Genomic DNA, 16821 nt, shown 5'->3' on the forward strand with positions numbered 1-16821 from the left:
ATATACTATTAATTTGCATTCACATAGTTTATTTCTTAAAGAAATCAACTAAGAAACATTCCTGTTAAAAAATGCCATAAAACTCCACTATTTCTATTTTGTGCTTGGAAGATCTGCAAGAGAGACATTGGTACAGTGGACCTAACCCAGAAATGGGACACCAAAATGGTCTCTGGAGCTGGAAAAACTGAAATTAGTCTGAAATAACTGAAGAGCTTCTATTTTTCCATTTTAGTTAATGACATAGGATAGATAGCACTGCTCATCTGGCAAAGAAACAGCTTTATCTCAAATGGTGCTTGTAAACATTTTACTTCAGTTTTCTTATGGTCCTATTGTCAAATGAATAAATATTTTGAAAACAAGGACATCTTATATTCAAATACACCAAAAAAAGTTTTCACATAGGTTGTGGAATCTCCATTCTTGGAAATATCACCTCAGCAGTATCATTCAAAGAAGGTGATAACCTTCATGATCTTCAGAGGTACATTCCAAACTAATTGATTTTACAGTTTCTCCATTGAATGTATGCTTCAACTCAGAATTAAGTGAATGGTGTCCAATTAAAAAAATAATTACCTGACAATTATACCTTTTGAATTTATCCTTGAATTTTGCTCACTCTTTGTGTCAGAACAGACCCTGAAGAAGAATAAATCAGAACTGCAGAAGCAATCTCTTAAGGCCATTTTTAGAAACCTCTTCCATGAGGAAGATCAATACTAGATCAGGTTAGCAGTTAGCCAGTACTTGAAAATGTCAAAGAAAAAGAGGATTTCACAACCTTTCTAGATAGTCTGTTTCCTGACTCCTCTAGAGATTTTCTCCCAAGTTGTCACATGCAGCTGTTAATCGATATCACTTTTTGCTAATATCAAATAGGATTTTACTCCATCATATTTGCAATTACTCTTTAAAGTGGCTGTAGACTGCTTTTATGTTTTCCCACAGCATATGGACTGTATTTCTACTGTTCAGACATTGGCCCTGGTGTACTCTACTTGCTGGCTACCAACTGTAAGTCAATTTTCTCTTACTGCTTAGAAATCCAGCCAATTTTCAATGCACCTAAGTGTGCAATTCTCCTAAGAACAATTCCTAAAAAAGTGGGTGATAATATCAAGTCATGAAGTCACTTCTTTAGTGGTCTCGAATTGTACTCAGAAAGAATAGATACAGTGAGTTCTACTCATTTTACCCAGTGGTGACTCTTAGTAAATGCACTACAATGAATAGCACTATGGCAGATTGTTGTTACTGATGCGTTTCCTTTTAGTTTGCCAAATGTCTGAACAAGAGTACTGAACATCTAAATTGGCCACATTTTGTTCTGCAGGACTAGAAAGAAATACAAAGGGAGAGGAGAGCCTAAGAGGATAGCAAGTGTTAGCATGAAAAAGCAATAGACAAGCACTTAAGTCTTTATGTTAGACTCCTCTCACAACAAACAGCAAATGCACTATGACAAATAACTAGATTTGTTTGCACATATTGTAGAAATAGACAAGTACAAATATAAAGGAATTTTGGAGTAAATTTCTTAGCAGGTATAAGATCAGCTTACAACCTTCATTGTCCTACCTTGCAGGTGCATTGGCCAGTATGATTAACACATGAGCATGTCCCCAAATCTGTATCGCAGCTATGTGGATCAGTCCCAGACAGGACACACTGACAAGCAATGCACTGTGGATAATTCCAGTAACCCGACCTGCACTCAGTGCATTTATCCCCAGAGAATTCAGGGCGGCAGAAACAGCATCCCGTATTTAAGTCACACTGAGAACTTAGGGCTCCAACTAGGCTACAGTCACAGGGCTGAAAAGAAGAAAAATAAGAATAAAATTGCAGCTGCGTATCTGAAAATAAAACAAAAACACCAAAGCAAAAACATCACACATCTTTCAAGTACTGACAGATAGAGCTCTTACATAATGAACTTACAGTGTCCAAAGACAACATCTGAATTTGTAAGGTAGGCATCTATCTTTATTCAACAAGGGTCAAGCAATTATTCTATGCACCAAAAAAAATTACACTTATGAGACATATAACTCTGCTTACTTCTTGAACATATTGCAGTTATCATTGGTAATTTCAAAAGTGAAATGAAAAATCCAACAGAATGAAGGACACTGGCATACTCTGCAGACAAAATCAACTTGGCAACAGTAAGTGCCCTCTAAAAATTTCTTTCTATGCAAGTACTATACAGGGCATGTTCAGACTCCTTTGATAAAACTGGAGCTGCTCAGGGGCAGTGGTCCAGTGGAATCTAGTACAATGATTATTACTAATCTGTCAGACAGGTAACTACCTTCTTTTTACAAACATGACTCTTACCTAATCACAATGTACATGGTAAGGAATATAGATATTTAATCATCTAGTGTACTGGGAAGTAAACTTGCTTACAGAAACTGAGTTTCCACAGGCAAGTAAGGAAAGAAATAGATGATTTGCCAAGAGGTCTAGATGTTGAGTATAGAAGCAAGTAGCAGGGAGAACTGTCATCTCCCAAAGCACAGAAAAATCCTTCAGTGCTATTACTGTGGCTGTACTACAGAGTTAGCTCAGGACATTCACTCTGATCACTGACGTGACAAGATTTTCATATGAAGAATTTCAGCTTTCAATAGTGAACCCAGTGCCAGCAGTACAGGTTGCCACAATAACTGACATGGACAGACTAGCTAAAATTAAGGATAAAACGCTGAGAAAGAGCAGAAGAAAACGTGAATTCAGTTTCAAAGAAAAACTGTTCATTATATGAATACTTATATAGCACGTTTTTTCTGCTCCAGAATGACCATTTCTAAAGAAGGTGATTATATATAGGAAACATTCAACTTCAATTTTTATTGAATACATGATAAACTATTCAATTACTAGTTACATATTGAACTGCTAAACTACTACCTAACCTAAGAAATAAAATATTCTGACAGAAAGAACTTTGTTCTATAAGATATATTAGAAAACAAAGTTTAGAAATTCTTCATCATACACCAAAATAGTTCAATTTGCAATATCAAAACCTAAATTGCAACCAAACATTATGTTTGTTTTGTAGGCAAACAGTTTTATGCATCACTTTCCGGAAATCTATGAAAGAGCGCGAGTAGATCTCACTTTACAGAAATTATTGAAAGAGATGTAGGCCGATAGATAATTATTAATTGAGATGATGCCACAGAACTGCCATATTAACGTGTCCACATAAAAGACAATTAGAGGATACACTTCACAGCTCAAACAGTGGTCTTAACGTCATTACAGGCTGGCTTCGGAAGCCAGGAATCTGCATCACTGCAGCACAGCAGAGGTTTCACAAGAGGAGTTTTCCATACATACATACAGAAATAATTAGTTTGCAACCTGAGCTACATGGTAGTCTTTTAAGAAAGCACATTAGTGGTGTATGACCGTATTCAGACAAGATAGTTCTTCTGGAGTAATTGGAGCAGTACTATACATGCTTCATCATTGATAAGAAAGGCAGAGAGAAGGAGGCATTTAAACTTGGCACAGTATTCCTATCACTAGTATTCAACCTCGATTACTGTTGTCTTTAACTCAGGAGTACGACATTATCAATAGCTTTAATGGCCTTTTTGACATAATATTGTTTTCCTTCATCTTGTGCCCCCTTACCTCCTTTTAAGACTTTCATAACTCTGTCAAACACTGGAATAAGAAGGATTTAGAGGCAAGTAAGAAGGTTTTTTTCCCTTTTATGGAAATAGGAAGAAAGAATAAATATTATAGGTAAGGCAGCTGTTTCTTTTCTTCTCTACTGTCTCTTTATACGCAAGTCAAAGGCCTTATAAATTAAAACTCAGGTATGTCTTCCCACTAACATCAGAACTAAAGCCAAAGTAAATTTGTTCTGCAAAGGTAAGGGCAGTTACTGTAGTTATACATTCCTGCATTGTATACTACTGTGGTGTTGTGATTGAACCTGACAGGAGGCTCAGGTTCCAGGTGGGATGGGGGAAAGAATCAGAAAAAATGAAGTAGAAATTGTGGGCTGAGACGAAACTATTTACTAAGGTGATAACAGTTATGACAATCATGTATATGAATATCTCTCCCTGTTATGCAAGGATACACAAGCTATTGCTCACTACCTGTTGATCCATGCCCAGCTAATTCCTGAGCAGCAGCACACCTTTTTCTAACTTTCCTTCCTCATGTTGTCATACAGCATTAAATAACCCTTTGGCCAACTTAAGTCACCTGTCCTGATTCTGTCCCCACCCAGCTCCTTGTGTCCATCCTGAATCCCCCTTGCGGGCAGGAGAATAGGAGAAGATGAGGAAACAGAAACATCCCTGGCTCTGTAAAACATGACTCAGCAACAACCAAAACATTAGTGCACCACCTACGTTGCTTTTATCCTAAAACTGAAACGCAGCATCATACTAAATACTATGGGAAAAAATAATTAACTCTGAAACTAAGACATGTGGTAACCTCCTCAGTCACGTTAAAATTCATCTGAAACTAGAAAAATCAGGGTACAAACTCAGCATGACAGCATTGCAGTACAAAGAGGGTGTTTGGTGTTTCAGGCTATCCTGAGAAAGGGAGTCTATAACATTCAATAACTGATCACCAACATTTATACCATTGTCTGATTGACACTAAAAGTTGTAATGGAGGAGCAAGCAATGATTTACAAAACTAAATTTGTATCCCACCTACAAACTACTGCATTTACTCAATGGGAACGAAGTGACACATACAGAGAGAAAATAGAGGTCCACTCACCTTGCAACCACGGACAATGTCATGGCCCCAGTGATTTGGTATGCACTTGTCACACATCTCTCCAATGGTATTGGGTGGGCAGATACAGCGGCCACTGACAGGATCACAGTTATTACCAAATTGTGAACAGTCACAGGCTTAATGGGAAACAGAAACAAAGTAGAGTAAAGTTACTCCCTAATATATCAAGAACTTCATTTCTACTATGAGCTTTATCAGGGGAACTATATCTTCACATGAAATTGTAATTTGGAGATTTTATTAAATGAAAATAATTTGGTTTTGGAAGTGGTTCCAAAAAGTGCCTTTGTTGTTAAAGCACTGTTAGGTGAACAATTCATTGGTGACAAATGAAGATTAAAAGTACATAAGTGAAGAGGCATAGACACCTCATTATTCTGAAGAACAGAACCAGCATATGTTTATTTTCATATTCTCCCTCAGCATTACCACTGAGACTGCAGCAAAGGCATCATAAGCAAACTATAACTCTGAGTGTTAATCAGACCCCATCTATACGGCAGCGTATCATAATTCCCTGTTGCAGAGGGCTGTGTTTGTGTTCATCGCCTTTACAACTAATACTTTGTTATCTCATGCATCAGTGTTACCCAATGAGGTCAGTGTTCAAAAAGACATTTGGATACTGTCCTCAGTAATACATATTTAACCCTAGAATGGACAGGCTAGATGATCTTTGAAGGTCTTTTCCAAGTCACCTATTCTATTCTACTTCCAAGTAAAGCTAGATAATAAGAGATGTGCAAAGACAGAACTTGTATTTCAGATAAGAACTGACCTTTATTTTCCCCATCTATGCTTCCAAAATGACATAACTGATGGAAATATGTTTTAGCCTCTATGCAACATGTGAAAACATGTGATACAGTCTTCTGGCACATTGCAAAGATGCTTCAGAAGTACATCCATCATTGTGAGTCTGAAGCTTTTCTGAACTCTATAGAAGTACAGTTGTTAGACAGAAATGGATCAAAAGATATGGGGGGAAAAAGTGGTAGAGAGCATTTTTTTTTTTATTTGTACTATCATAATTATTTAAAAGAATATGGAAAAAATACAATACATTTGTTGCAAGAAATAGTTAAATAAAATTTTATTTTGTATCTTTGTTGCTTGAACGTCAGTAATAACTGATATAACTGATGATGCTTCAGGGCTTTTTTTAAATTATTTTTTACTGCACAAGAAAGAAGTCAACTTATATTTCTTTTGGATAAACACAAGATAAAAGAAATCTAATATTTTATTAGATATGTAGCTGCCTTTTTTATTTTTTTTGGCCATTTGAAGGAAAGCATAGAAGGATTACTAATAGTAAATGTGGAATAAACAACATTTTGAAAAGAAAAATTCTTTGCATCTGTTATGTTCACTTTGAAACTTCTAAAAATCTGTTGAGGTTATTCAAAATACTTGATGAGCATAGGCAGATATATTTCTATGTAAAACATTATTTAGACTTAAACATGCAAAGACTGAGTTTAGTGTATCAGGAGAGCAGTTAAAAATGTAATGTGAAAACCTATCTCTTAATTGCCCCCTCATTTTCCCTCCCCAGCTGTATGAAATTAATAACATTTTGTAACATTTCACAAGAACGACATGCTTTTAAATTGTGAAATGTTACAATAAGATAGCAATCATGAAGATCATCTACAGTAATTTTTTTCTCTCCAGTATGTACTAAGAACTTTAGGACTACAGTTATTGTTTGCAATTAATTTCAAGATCTCTCAGTGAGTTTGTGAACCAGTCTTTCCCTCTTCCATAGTGCCAACTTTACAACACGGTACAGGTTTTCTTGTCCTTTCCTTCACATGGCAGACAACACCGTAGAATAATATTTTCAATTGTGATCTATAAACCTCTCTGGCTCAAGGCGTATCAATAGTACAGATGAAGCAGAATTTTGCTGCACAGGTACGGGGCTCAAAATCTAGATGCTTCTTCCATACTAAAGCTAAAGATGTAAGAAAGGCAGAGTGCTAGGCTTGCTACTAATGCTGATGTTCATTATGGAGGACTAGGATACTGGAGAAGAACATTGCTGCTGCTGGGAAGAACACTCTACAGCTCTGACCTGAAGAATAACAGCAGCAATTTCCCCAGCTTGGTAGCACTCCGTTGTCAGCAAGGATCACTGCAGGGCTGTTGCCAGTCTAGCATGCCAGCACGCTAGACAATTATCTATGCCTCCTGTGACCAGATCTAAACTTATTTATGAGACATTAGAAGTATAGACCTGCTTGCAAAGATAGATATTTATCTGTGAAGGAACCAATGGCTTAGATTCTTTTTAACCTAGAGGTCTGTATTGCCTTAAGGACAGGAAGTGTCCATTTCAGTGTTTGAGTATTTGACCTTATGTCTAAAAGAACAAATATAATATAAAGAAGTAGCTGAAAATATTTCATGTCTGATGCTATAATTTCAGCATCTGGAGGAGAATATTTCTGGTGTGCTTAAACAATGGACAATGGACATAGAGTTTTTTGTGTACAACAAGATTTTCAGATAAAATATACAAGTAAGCAAGGCTCCAAATGTTACTGTACAGAACTTAATATAAAATGATTGCATTTGTAGGGACAGTGAAAAATTTTGGGATAAAACTAGAAGAAAAGGCATGGGTTTTTTTGTTTTTTTTTTATTCACATCCCTTCCAAGCTGGTGCGATTTGATAAGAATCATCCTTCTACGATATTACTATAAATTACAGGAACTTGATAGGTGTATTTTTGACAGAAAGTACTTGGAGAAAAGGACACTTCTGTTCCTCATAAACATAGCTACCCATGGCGGATTAACCATAAATTAATCTTAAAATAGCAGAAATGGCTTGGGTCTCTTGTTCTTGCCAATTATTCTCTCTGCCAATTGATTGATTTACAGAGCTGCCCATGAAAATGACTACCTGTCAGGAAAATTTGTTAGGCAATCCACAACCAGCCAACTTACTGAGAAAATGAATAGATACATAGATAAATAAACTTGCAATTGGCCATGAAGTATTTACATACGAGTACAGCCTCCTTCCTCAAAGTTGTAAAATCCATGAGCACACCGGTCACACTTTTTTCCTGTCACTCCTGGCTGGCAGTAACACTGTCCATTTCCATCACAGTCAAAGGACTTGGAACCAAAAGAGTTGCAGTTGCAGGGAACACATCCTCTGGAAGATTGTAAACCAAATGTTTCAGGCTGCCAGCGAGAGAGGAAGGAAGAGCAGTTAGTATGTAGAAGGATTACTGGGAAAACATGAAAAGCTGAGTGCCTGTCAATAGCAGAGTGATCCTTTTCAACACTATAATTCTATTCTTAACAAATTGAATTGTTGAGGTAAAACTTTGGCAAGGGCACTGAACAGTTTCACAGCTCAAAAGGAATAAAGATTTCAGAATGTTAGCTGCTATTATAGTGAATGTACTCTAGGCAGTACACTTTGTACAAGGCTGTTTCCATACATACAATTTCAAGAAGGTTATTATGTACAGTCTTCAGACTGGCTTTCAGAAATTTCCTACTTGACTTAAATAGAAGGCCTGAGTCATCTAAGTGTACTGTGTCTGGATTGTAAGATTATGTTAGGCAGGACTAGTTACTAAGAGAATGAATTCAAATTCTCAGATATAAATGGACATTGATTCAACGAGAAAGACTCTGAACAACAAGCTTCTGTCTCCTTTGACCGGGAGCAATATCTGTGCACAATATTCTATAACATTTCTTCTGAATGATTCTTAGGAACAACTCAAGAAGAACATAGAATATATTTGTTCACATTACAAGCTAATAAGGACTAACTATTTTAAAAAATAACTTACTGCATATGATTATAAATTGAAGGAAATACATTTATTTTTACAACATACTACTGTGCATCTCCACCATATTCTGCTAGATTTTTGCCTAGCATAAATCAGCACAGATTTTTCAAGTCAGCAGAAATATACTGACTTAGATTTTTGTGGATTTGATTCCACGGTTAAACTCCTAATCTGAGTAGGTGAAATCTCAGAGACTTTGGTAGGCTTCTATATAAAAGTCCTCCAATCTGAACTCTGAGATTAATCCTGAGGTTCCACATTCCTAGAGAGAATCTACTGATATACATCAGTATATGGGATTACACCTACAATTAGAATTTGGCATGAAGAATCATAGAAACTAAGCAAAAGCTTTCTTATTATATTCATAATGAATCACCCTGGATCTCATTTCTAGTTTCTATAATGAAATACTTTGCAAGTTATATACTTCAGTATGACAAGACACAGTGCATTAGAGAGAAAAGATTATTCTAACCCATGTAATTAAACTCTAAGGTTCAATTAAATATACAGACTATCTCTAGGGATTTCTATTACACAGGAAGAAGTACTCAGAAATGTAAATATGCAAAATCTTCAGGACAAACAATCAGATTAATGCAGAGAAACAACCAACGCACAGCATGCAGCTCAGCTCTTAATAGAAAGTTTGATAGGATCTAATAAATTCTGTTTATAAGAGTGAAAACCAGAAAAACAGTCTAATCACTAGCGCTCCACACTGCATGAATGAAGAAAGGTCACTAGCATGCTGGGTTTTGTTCTATGATGAGCTGTGCTCAGTAAAAAGCATTTTGATCACTCATGCAGGCTTCCAAGATGAGACTCCAGGCTGAACCCTCAGCCAAGCTTTTTTGTACAGAAATTCTGAATCGCATCTATTGAACAACAGATAGGATCAGGAGGACAACAAGGAAAGCTAATACCTTCTGAATATTGTACTATACTGCGACCCTACAAAAGTGTATTTTGAGTATTTGTGTGATCAGTACAGTTACGTCACATATGTGTCAAATAGGCAAAAAGTTCACATTATCCAGAGGAATCCATATGAACAAATAAAGCACGAGTCCTCGAATCTGACTGAGGAAAACAAAAAGATGTTAGGTATTTTTCAAATGGAGTAAGTAAGGTCTTCGGTTGCAGGAGAAAAAAAAAAAAACAAAGCAAATTAAAACTGCTCAGTTAGAAGCAGTTGTACCATAATTCTTACATTATTTTAGAAAATAAGCTGTTTTGTTGACATGAAATGATGAATATTTCTGTTATTTTGGGAACTGTATTCAAATAGCTTGCACCTGGCCTGGTTAGAAATGGCTCAAGACTGGCCATATTCACAAATGAGAACTTTTCAACACCCGTCATGTTTGATATTTCAATGCTAGATGTTAACATTTTGCCTCTGGGGATGATTTTTCTCATGAGCTCCTAGCCTTTTGGTTCTTGAATCATTAGAGGAATAAGTCTTGCTCTACTGAAGGCCATGAAAACCCCACTGATTGCAGTGATGTATGTACACCACCCCTATATTTTATGCATACTACTGCTGATTGTGTTGCTTTTGGAATTATTCTGTTATTTGACTTCTGACCTATTAGTTATTTGCACTATGCAACCTTGGATGAGGGGAATATTATGATTCTGTGATTGTGAACAGTGTGCTGCCTTCTGTGCCTGTGATTTCCTTGTTAATTCTGTGTATTGAAGCACACTTACTTAAAATTAAGAAAAACAAATACAAAAAACACCACAAACAAATACAAAGTTTCAGCCCATGCGATACACACAGTTTCTGATTACCAGAGTAGCAGGCTGGTAAGCACCCCGTGGGCACCCACTGGCACTGCTGAAGCCCCATTTCCGAGGTGGGACTCGTATCTGCTGACTGCTTCGTGCACTTTCTTTCAATTTAGGCACCTGTCTGCTTATTTCACAGCGTTTGCCTGTGAATCCTGATTTGCAGATACATCTTCCTGACAAATCACATTGCAGTGACATGGATCCTAAGGCACTGCAGCCACAGGGTATACAAAACCGTTTATCTGGAGCCCAGAAGTAGCTGGGCTTTAAAAATGAAAAGTAAACACTGTTAGAAAGCAGAGGAAATGAAACTCCACCAAACAAAATAGTACAGGAATATAGACAGTAATAAACAAAGACTAATTCCATACAGCAGCTGATATTGTACTAGCAATAAAATATTGAAATATTTTATGTGTATATTGTACTATGTGTGGCAAATTCCACCGATACTAACAGTTCTTCTTTGAAAGAAGTATTTAAATACTGCTGAAATGAAAGTGTTGTCCCCCGGGATACTACTTCAAAAAATTATGCAGCTTAATGGGTAAAACGATCCTTTTGGTTTCTTTATGTGCTTTAAATCACACACAAATGGGGTGTTCTGAGGACAGAGATGTAAAACGCGAGTCCTCATGCTGAAACAAAGATACGTTCAGTTGGTTGTAACATATTCCTGAGCAGACTAAAGAAATCTCTCTGTGAAAGTCCATGAAAGACTTTTTTTTATTTTACAGTGACTTATGTGACAGCAAAACAATGTCAAAACAAAAGTCTTTTTTTTTTTTTTTTTTTTTGTGAAAATGTAAGCACGGTATTTGAAAAATACTAAAAGAATTCCTGAGAAAAAGAATGTAAAAGCAGAAAATTTGCAGTAGGGGTACATATGTGATTTCTTTTTTTTTTCCAGAGCTGCAAATTACTGATTTATTTGTATTAAATATTCAAAATATGAAATGTATTTACCATACAAAAATATGTATTTATACATACAGTGAGTCTTAAAGCATTTTTACTGAGTGCAAAGGGAGATCTATTTTTGTTGTTTGCTTTCTTCCAGAAAAGCTTTGAAAAACATTTTTAAGTGGTCATTTAATTTATATTCTCCCTGTACATAGAAAAAAAAATCCTATTTGTTCCATAAATGAAAAAAAAAGCCAACAAACCAAAAACGACCAAAGCAGCCCATTTAACACCAGACTGAAACAAACTGAAACATCCATGGCTCATCAACACTCACCTTGCACATGTCACAGCGGCGCCCAATCACATTAGCTTTACACTCACACTGGCCAGTCTGAGAGTCACAGATCTCTGAGAGGGATCCATTGACGTGGCAACGGCAGGCTACAGAGGGAAAAGAAGGAAAAGTTAGTGTGTTTCCAGTACACTTACACTACTGATTCTGACATTAACAGCCAGATGTTTACAGCACAGCTTTTGCCACCTAAATAAACTCAAGAATGCAGGCCTGAGGAAAGCTTGGCCAGCAACAATCTACATTTACCAACCCATAAAAATGCAGAAGTTTACTCCAAATTATTGCACTGAGAAATTCTGTTTCCATTTCATAAGAAACCTCTTCCCATGCCACCCCAAGTACCTCTGTACCAGCAACAGCATCAGAGCTCACAGAGGAAACAGAACCCAAGCAATCAGGCCAACCCACCACACAAATTGCCTAAGGATTTTTAAAAAGCAGTGAAAAGGATACTTTTGTTTCTTACAGAAAAGAAAATACAGGTTTTGCTTTCTGCATTCTCATATTTGAGAAGTTCTGGAGAAGCTATCACCCTTTATGTCCTTAGATCACAAGTCTTTTGGCATGCGGCAATCACGAAAAGGGAGAGATGTTATCATGTGTCACTGTGATTCTGATCATACAGGCACAAATTCCACTAGCATGAGCAGGCTTCTGTGTCCTTTTTTACGCAGAGAGACATGAATCCATCTCACTATATTTACTACCAATCTACTCTTTGAAACAAGCTCCAGCCCACATTTTCCCTTTTTGCACTGCACTGAACATGTGTTGTCTTTTTCTCAATGTCACAGCTTCATTTTAAGAAACACTTAAGCGTCCCAATAGCAAACACATGATAGTCACATACTTGCATGTCATAAGGTGCCACTAGAGACAAAACAGTGTATTTTTTCCTATGTATAGACTATTACAAGAGGATCTTTGTCATGACTTCATCGGACTTAGTATATCATAAACTGAAAGGAGTTTTTCCTGACACTTGCCCCCAACTTTCGAGGTATTATGTACAATTCTGTTTCTTTCAAATGAAAGTGACTTCATACTTTGCTTCAATCTGTTCATGGCCTTATTTCTGAAATATCTTAAAAAATATTTCATATATTTGAGAGTAAATAATAATACTAGTATTATATATACATATATATATACATATATATATATAAAATACCAGAATAATGTAATTAAAAAGATTGTGGACTCTGTTGTCAATCTGGTAATGATATTCACCTCTTTCTTCTTTCAGCCTTCCTCCTTACCCACTACCATAATACATATGTTTTAACACCACTGAAAATCTAAATTGAAATCACATAAGGGTACTACATATACACATTTGGAGTATATATCCAATTAAAATGGTCAGTAGTGAAAATAGGATGTGTAAGCCCAAACCTACATAAACATTATCAATGGAAATTAACAGCTAGTATTTCACAAACATTTTCATACAGATTTTAAAGCCCAAAGATTTTCTTAATTGGATCCTTTTTCTTAAATAAGAATGTAAAAGATCATAAATTTATAAATAATTTACACTGTTCTTGTAAGCAGGTAAGTTGAATATCGTATGTTGATCACTCTGACAGTAATGTTTCCTATTTATTTCCAAGGAAACTGCAACATATACGATGAGCCCAGTAACACTGAGCAAATTCTCAGCTACAAAATGCTATTTTGCAACACAGTCACCATTAGCTCTGCATTTCCATCAGTGATGAATAGGAGCATGAATGCCATGCTAGTCAAAATCTGCACCGATAGAGGTGACTCACTGTCACTACTGCTGAACTGCATCACCCACTGCCTCACTGCACTTACATCTACTGTTTGTTCTCCATCAGCGTTCAGCAAGTGTCAGTGAATGTCAGTGAGTGCCATTTTTTCTGCATGGAGGAATTCAGTGACTTCCCTTTTGCTTCACATGCACTTCCATGTCAGAAGCCATTTGGTCAGACTGCCCCTCTGCTGCCGTCTGTCACACAGCAACAAAATGTGGAATTTTCCCACCAATATTCTATTACCTCTGCTGCCATACCACCAATATTTGCCTCTGAATCTGTGGGCCAAAATATTAACATAAAAGGTACTCCTTTCAGAGCAGGCCTTGTGTATTATCCCAAATTGAATGTCATGTACTCTTAACTCAGTCATAGATGAGTGTGTAGAATACAGTAATGAAAAAGAATTTGGAAATGAAGAGTTTGGCACTAGCAGTATGTACTTACAGAAGAAACATGCAGACAGGATTATCCATATACTTAACTGTTACTCAATCTGATAAATTGCATTTATCTCATCTAAACCCTTCCCATTCATTCAACTCTACTGGAAAAATTAGCTATTGTCCCAAACTCTAAATGATTTCAACAATACAATACAGTCTGTCAGAGAAATTTGTCTTACTTTCTCTCAAAATGACACTGGTTAAGACCTCTCCCATTCCCTCTTGATTTGTATAAATATTTATGAGTCTGTAATTATAATGAACCCACACACTAATTCCCCTCCAACAGGCTCACATAGGCACACTTGGATACTTGCTTTAATTAATCTCATGTCACCTACCTCTATCATCAGTACAACCTCTAGCTATTTGCTTCAGCATACTGTGCTGTTTCACAGCAAAAAGCAACCTACAAAACTGAAATCAAATAAGCCTAGGACACTTGCTCCACGTTCTTAGATTTATTATTTTGTACAGATACACCAAGAAATTCAAAGAAGCTATAGTGATATGAAGCTGTACTGTCATTTGAAACGATTAATGCATATGACAACAGCAGAGTACTGAGAAAGAGCAAAGAACATTTCAAACAATAATTTGAGAGCAAAATTCATGCTTTGCAATACTCTTGGTTTTGGCTTTTTAATAAGGAAAGAAATTGAAAACAACAAAGTAAAGGCACGGTCCTTCTGATATTGTAGCTGCAGGGCAAATTTCATGGAAGTCTGCAAAGGAAATAAAAAAAATCATATGCAAAAAAAAAAAAAAGAAAGAAAAAGAAAAAGAAAACCCACATGAAAGAGAGAGCAGATGAATGTAAGGTAACCATGTGCACAAAGCTATGAATACATTATAGGACTCTCCTTGTCAGTGATGCTAAAAACAAAAGCAAAGCTTGTAATTCTACGTTAAATATGTATTTCTTTTTAATACTTTTTTATTTTTAATTGTATGTTTTTGGAACTCTCCTAACACTACATCTCTTTCCCATGCAGATGCCACTAGTGTAGAAATATTCAAAGAAAGAGCCCTGTCAATGCCGCAGGAATGGTGATGAGCTACTTGAAGCTATGATTTCTGAAATGCACTGCTTTTTAAAAATCATATTATGCACTTAACACTCTAATTTATATGACATCACAATGTATTTTTAAATAGTGCAAAGAACGTATGTGATTGTGCAACTTTTATTTAGAACTGTGTAGCTACAGAAAACATTCATACAGCTATGTCTCTCCATAATGATATCATATAATTTACATATATCCATGTTTTTTAGCTTTAGCTGAGAAAACTAGTTACGTTCTAAATCTCTGTAGCTCCCAGCACTGTCTTAGGTGGTAAAGCATGACTATGTATTCCAACTGCCAAACTTCAACCCACTAACAAAGCAAATACTGGAAATAGATGCTAGCAGATCAGAATTCTGTGCTTGCAACAAATCTTGCAAGAAATGGTCCCTGTGTACCTAAGAGCAATGAGATAGTGACCAAGACTTTTACTGTCATTTTACATCTTTGTACTCAGTGGAATGACTCTGCATTTATTCCGATGAAAGAAGGATTTAATTCTAATAAGAGTGAAATAAAGTACTCTGTTCTTTCAGAAGATCTTAAAATCTGTTTTATTCCATTCCTCAGAATGAGGTGGAAGCACATGCAAGTATTTTTAAGCTAAAATTCTAAGAGCTGTGTTCTGAATAGTGCCTGCAAGGACTTAGCAACAGCTACAGAAACAAAAGCTCTTGTTCCTACCAACGCTTCTATCTGTCTCCTTGACTCCATGCAATCAGTGTGGAAGTCAGACACTGGAGCTGGGGCTTATACTTAAACAACATACCACCACACAACACTGCTGAGAAGTGGTGGCTTGTCACAGTGCCAGGCACCTTCCTCCATAGCACCTCAAAAGGAGCCAGTAGGCTCAATGTGGCAGGATGCCCCTTGTCCTGTAAAGCAGTTTCCAACACTTACTGATGTCACATAGGTGGGAAGAAGGTCCCAAGTTTTGCCAAATTTGGACCCTTCAGCAACTGAAATGTCCCTTCCTCCTTTCAGTACCAATCTGAAACAACCAGTGGGATTAATGAGCTTTCCCTGCATGATGTAGTGCATTTCTATTTATTTCTATTTATTTTTGTAGACCTGACATTTAGTATAACCTTTTGCATACATATAAAGCTCAATTTTCCTATGTCTGTTCCATGTCTCCATCATTATTACTTCAACTACAGGAGGAAGGTTTATAATAGGTTCATCATTCTAATTATTCCGAAATCATTCTTTCCAGATTCAGATGCAAGTAAAGCAGCATTCTTAGTGGTATGAGCACACCATATCACTCTCCTGCACACTCATACAGACGCACATTCTTCCTCTCAGGAACAAAGATACAGAATAGATCAATTCCGTCAGAATTACTGAAAGTTCATGACTTACGTTGACAGTTCCTTGCATCAAGAGCATCACCAAAATATCCATCAGCACACCTCTCACAATACTGGCCTGTTGTACCTGACTTACATATCAGGCAAGCACCAGACAAGCTGTCACAGCTGCCAGGAACAGAGAAGTCAAGGTTGTCATTACATTGGCATGGTTGGCACGATCCCCCTGGTATTAGAGGTTGTCCAAAATAGCCTTCTGCACACCTAAGGTAAAAAAACACCATGAGTTAGAACCTTTAAATAAACTTATTAGAAATATTTTATTTTATTGCTAATCACTAAAAAATAATTTGATAATCGTTCAAGTATTTCTTAACTGCCTTTTTTCTCTCTCCCTCCTTTTTCCTTTTTAACAACACTGTAGATACAAGTACCAGCTGAAATCCTGCCAGTTCTGCTAGTAATTAGATTTCAATGGGAGAAAAATCTTGTCACTGGCACTGAAGAGAAGACAAATAAT

The 16821-nt window shown here is 36.5% G+C and overlaps 1 protein-coding gene across 1 annotated transcript in view; it reads right to left on the reverse strand.

Moving 5' to 3' along the window:
* The window catches only part of LAMA2 (laminin subunit alpha 2), a 329486-nt gene that overhangs the window by 113231 nt on the left and 199434 nt on the right, over positions 1 to 16821 (reverse strand). Inside the window, exons 19-23 of the mRNA XM_065733920.1 lie at positions 16354 to 16565; positions 11668 to 11774; positions 7818 to 7998; positions 4777 to 4913; positions 1585 to 1821 (exon numbers count right to left, since the gene is read on the reverse strand). Coding sequence (XP_065589992.1) covers positions 1585 to 1821; positions 4777 to 4913; positions 7818 to 7998; positions 11668 to 11774; positions 16354 to 16565 — 874 coding nt within the window. The remainder of the gene's footprint in view (positions 1 to 1584; positions 1822 to 4776; positions 4914 to 7817; positions 7999 to 11667; positions 11775 to 16353; positions 16566 to 16821) is intronic.

Source organism: Cyrtonyx montezumae, unplaced genomic scaffold, assembly GCF_038088225.1.
Source record: "Cyrtonyx montezumae isolate F1298 unplaced genomic scaffold, pur_monq_1.0 scaffold_0, whole genome shotgun sequence".
Taxonomy (NCBI): domain Eukaryota; kingdom Metazoa; phylum Chordata; class Aves; order Galliformes; family Odontophoridae; genus Cyrtonyx; species Cyrtonyx montezumae.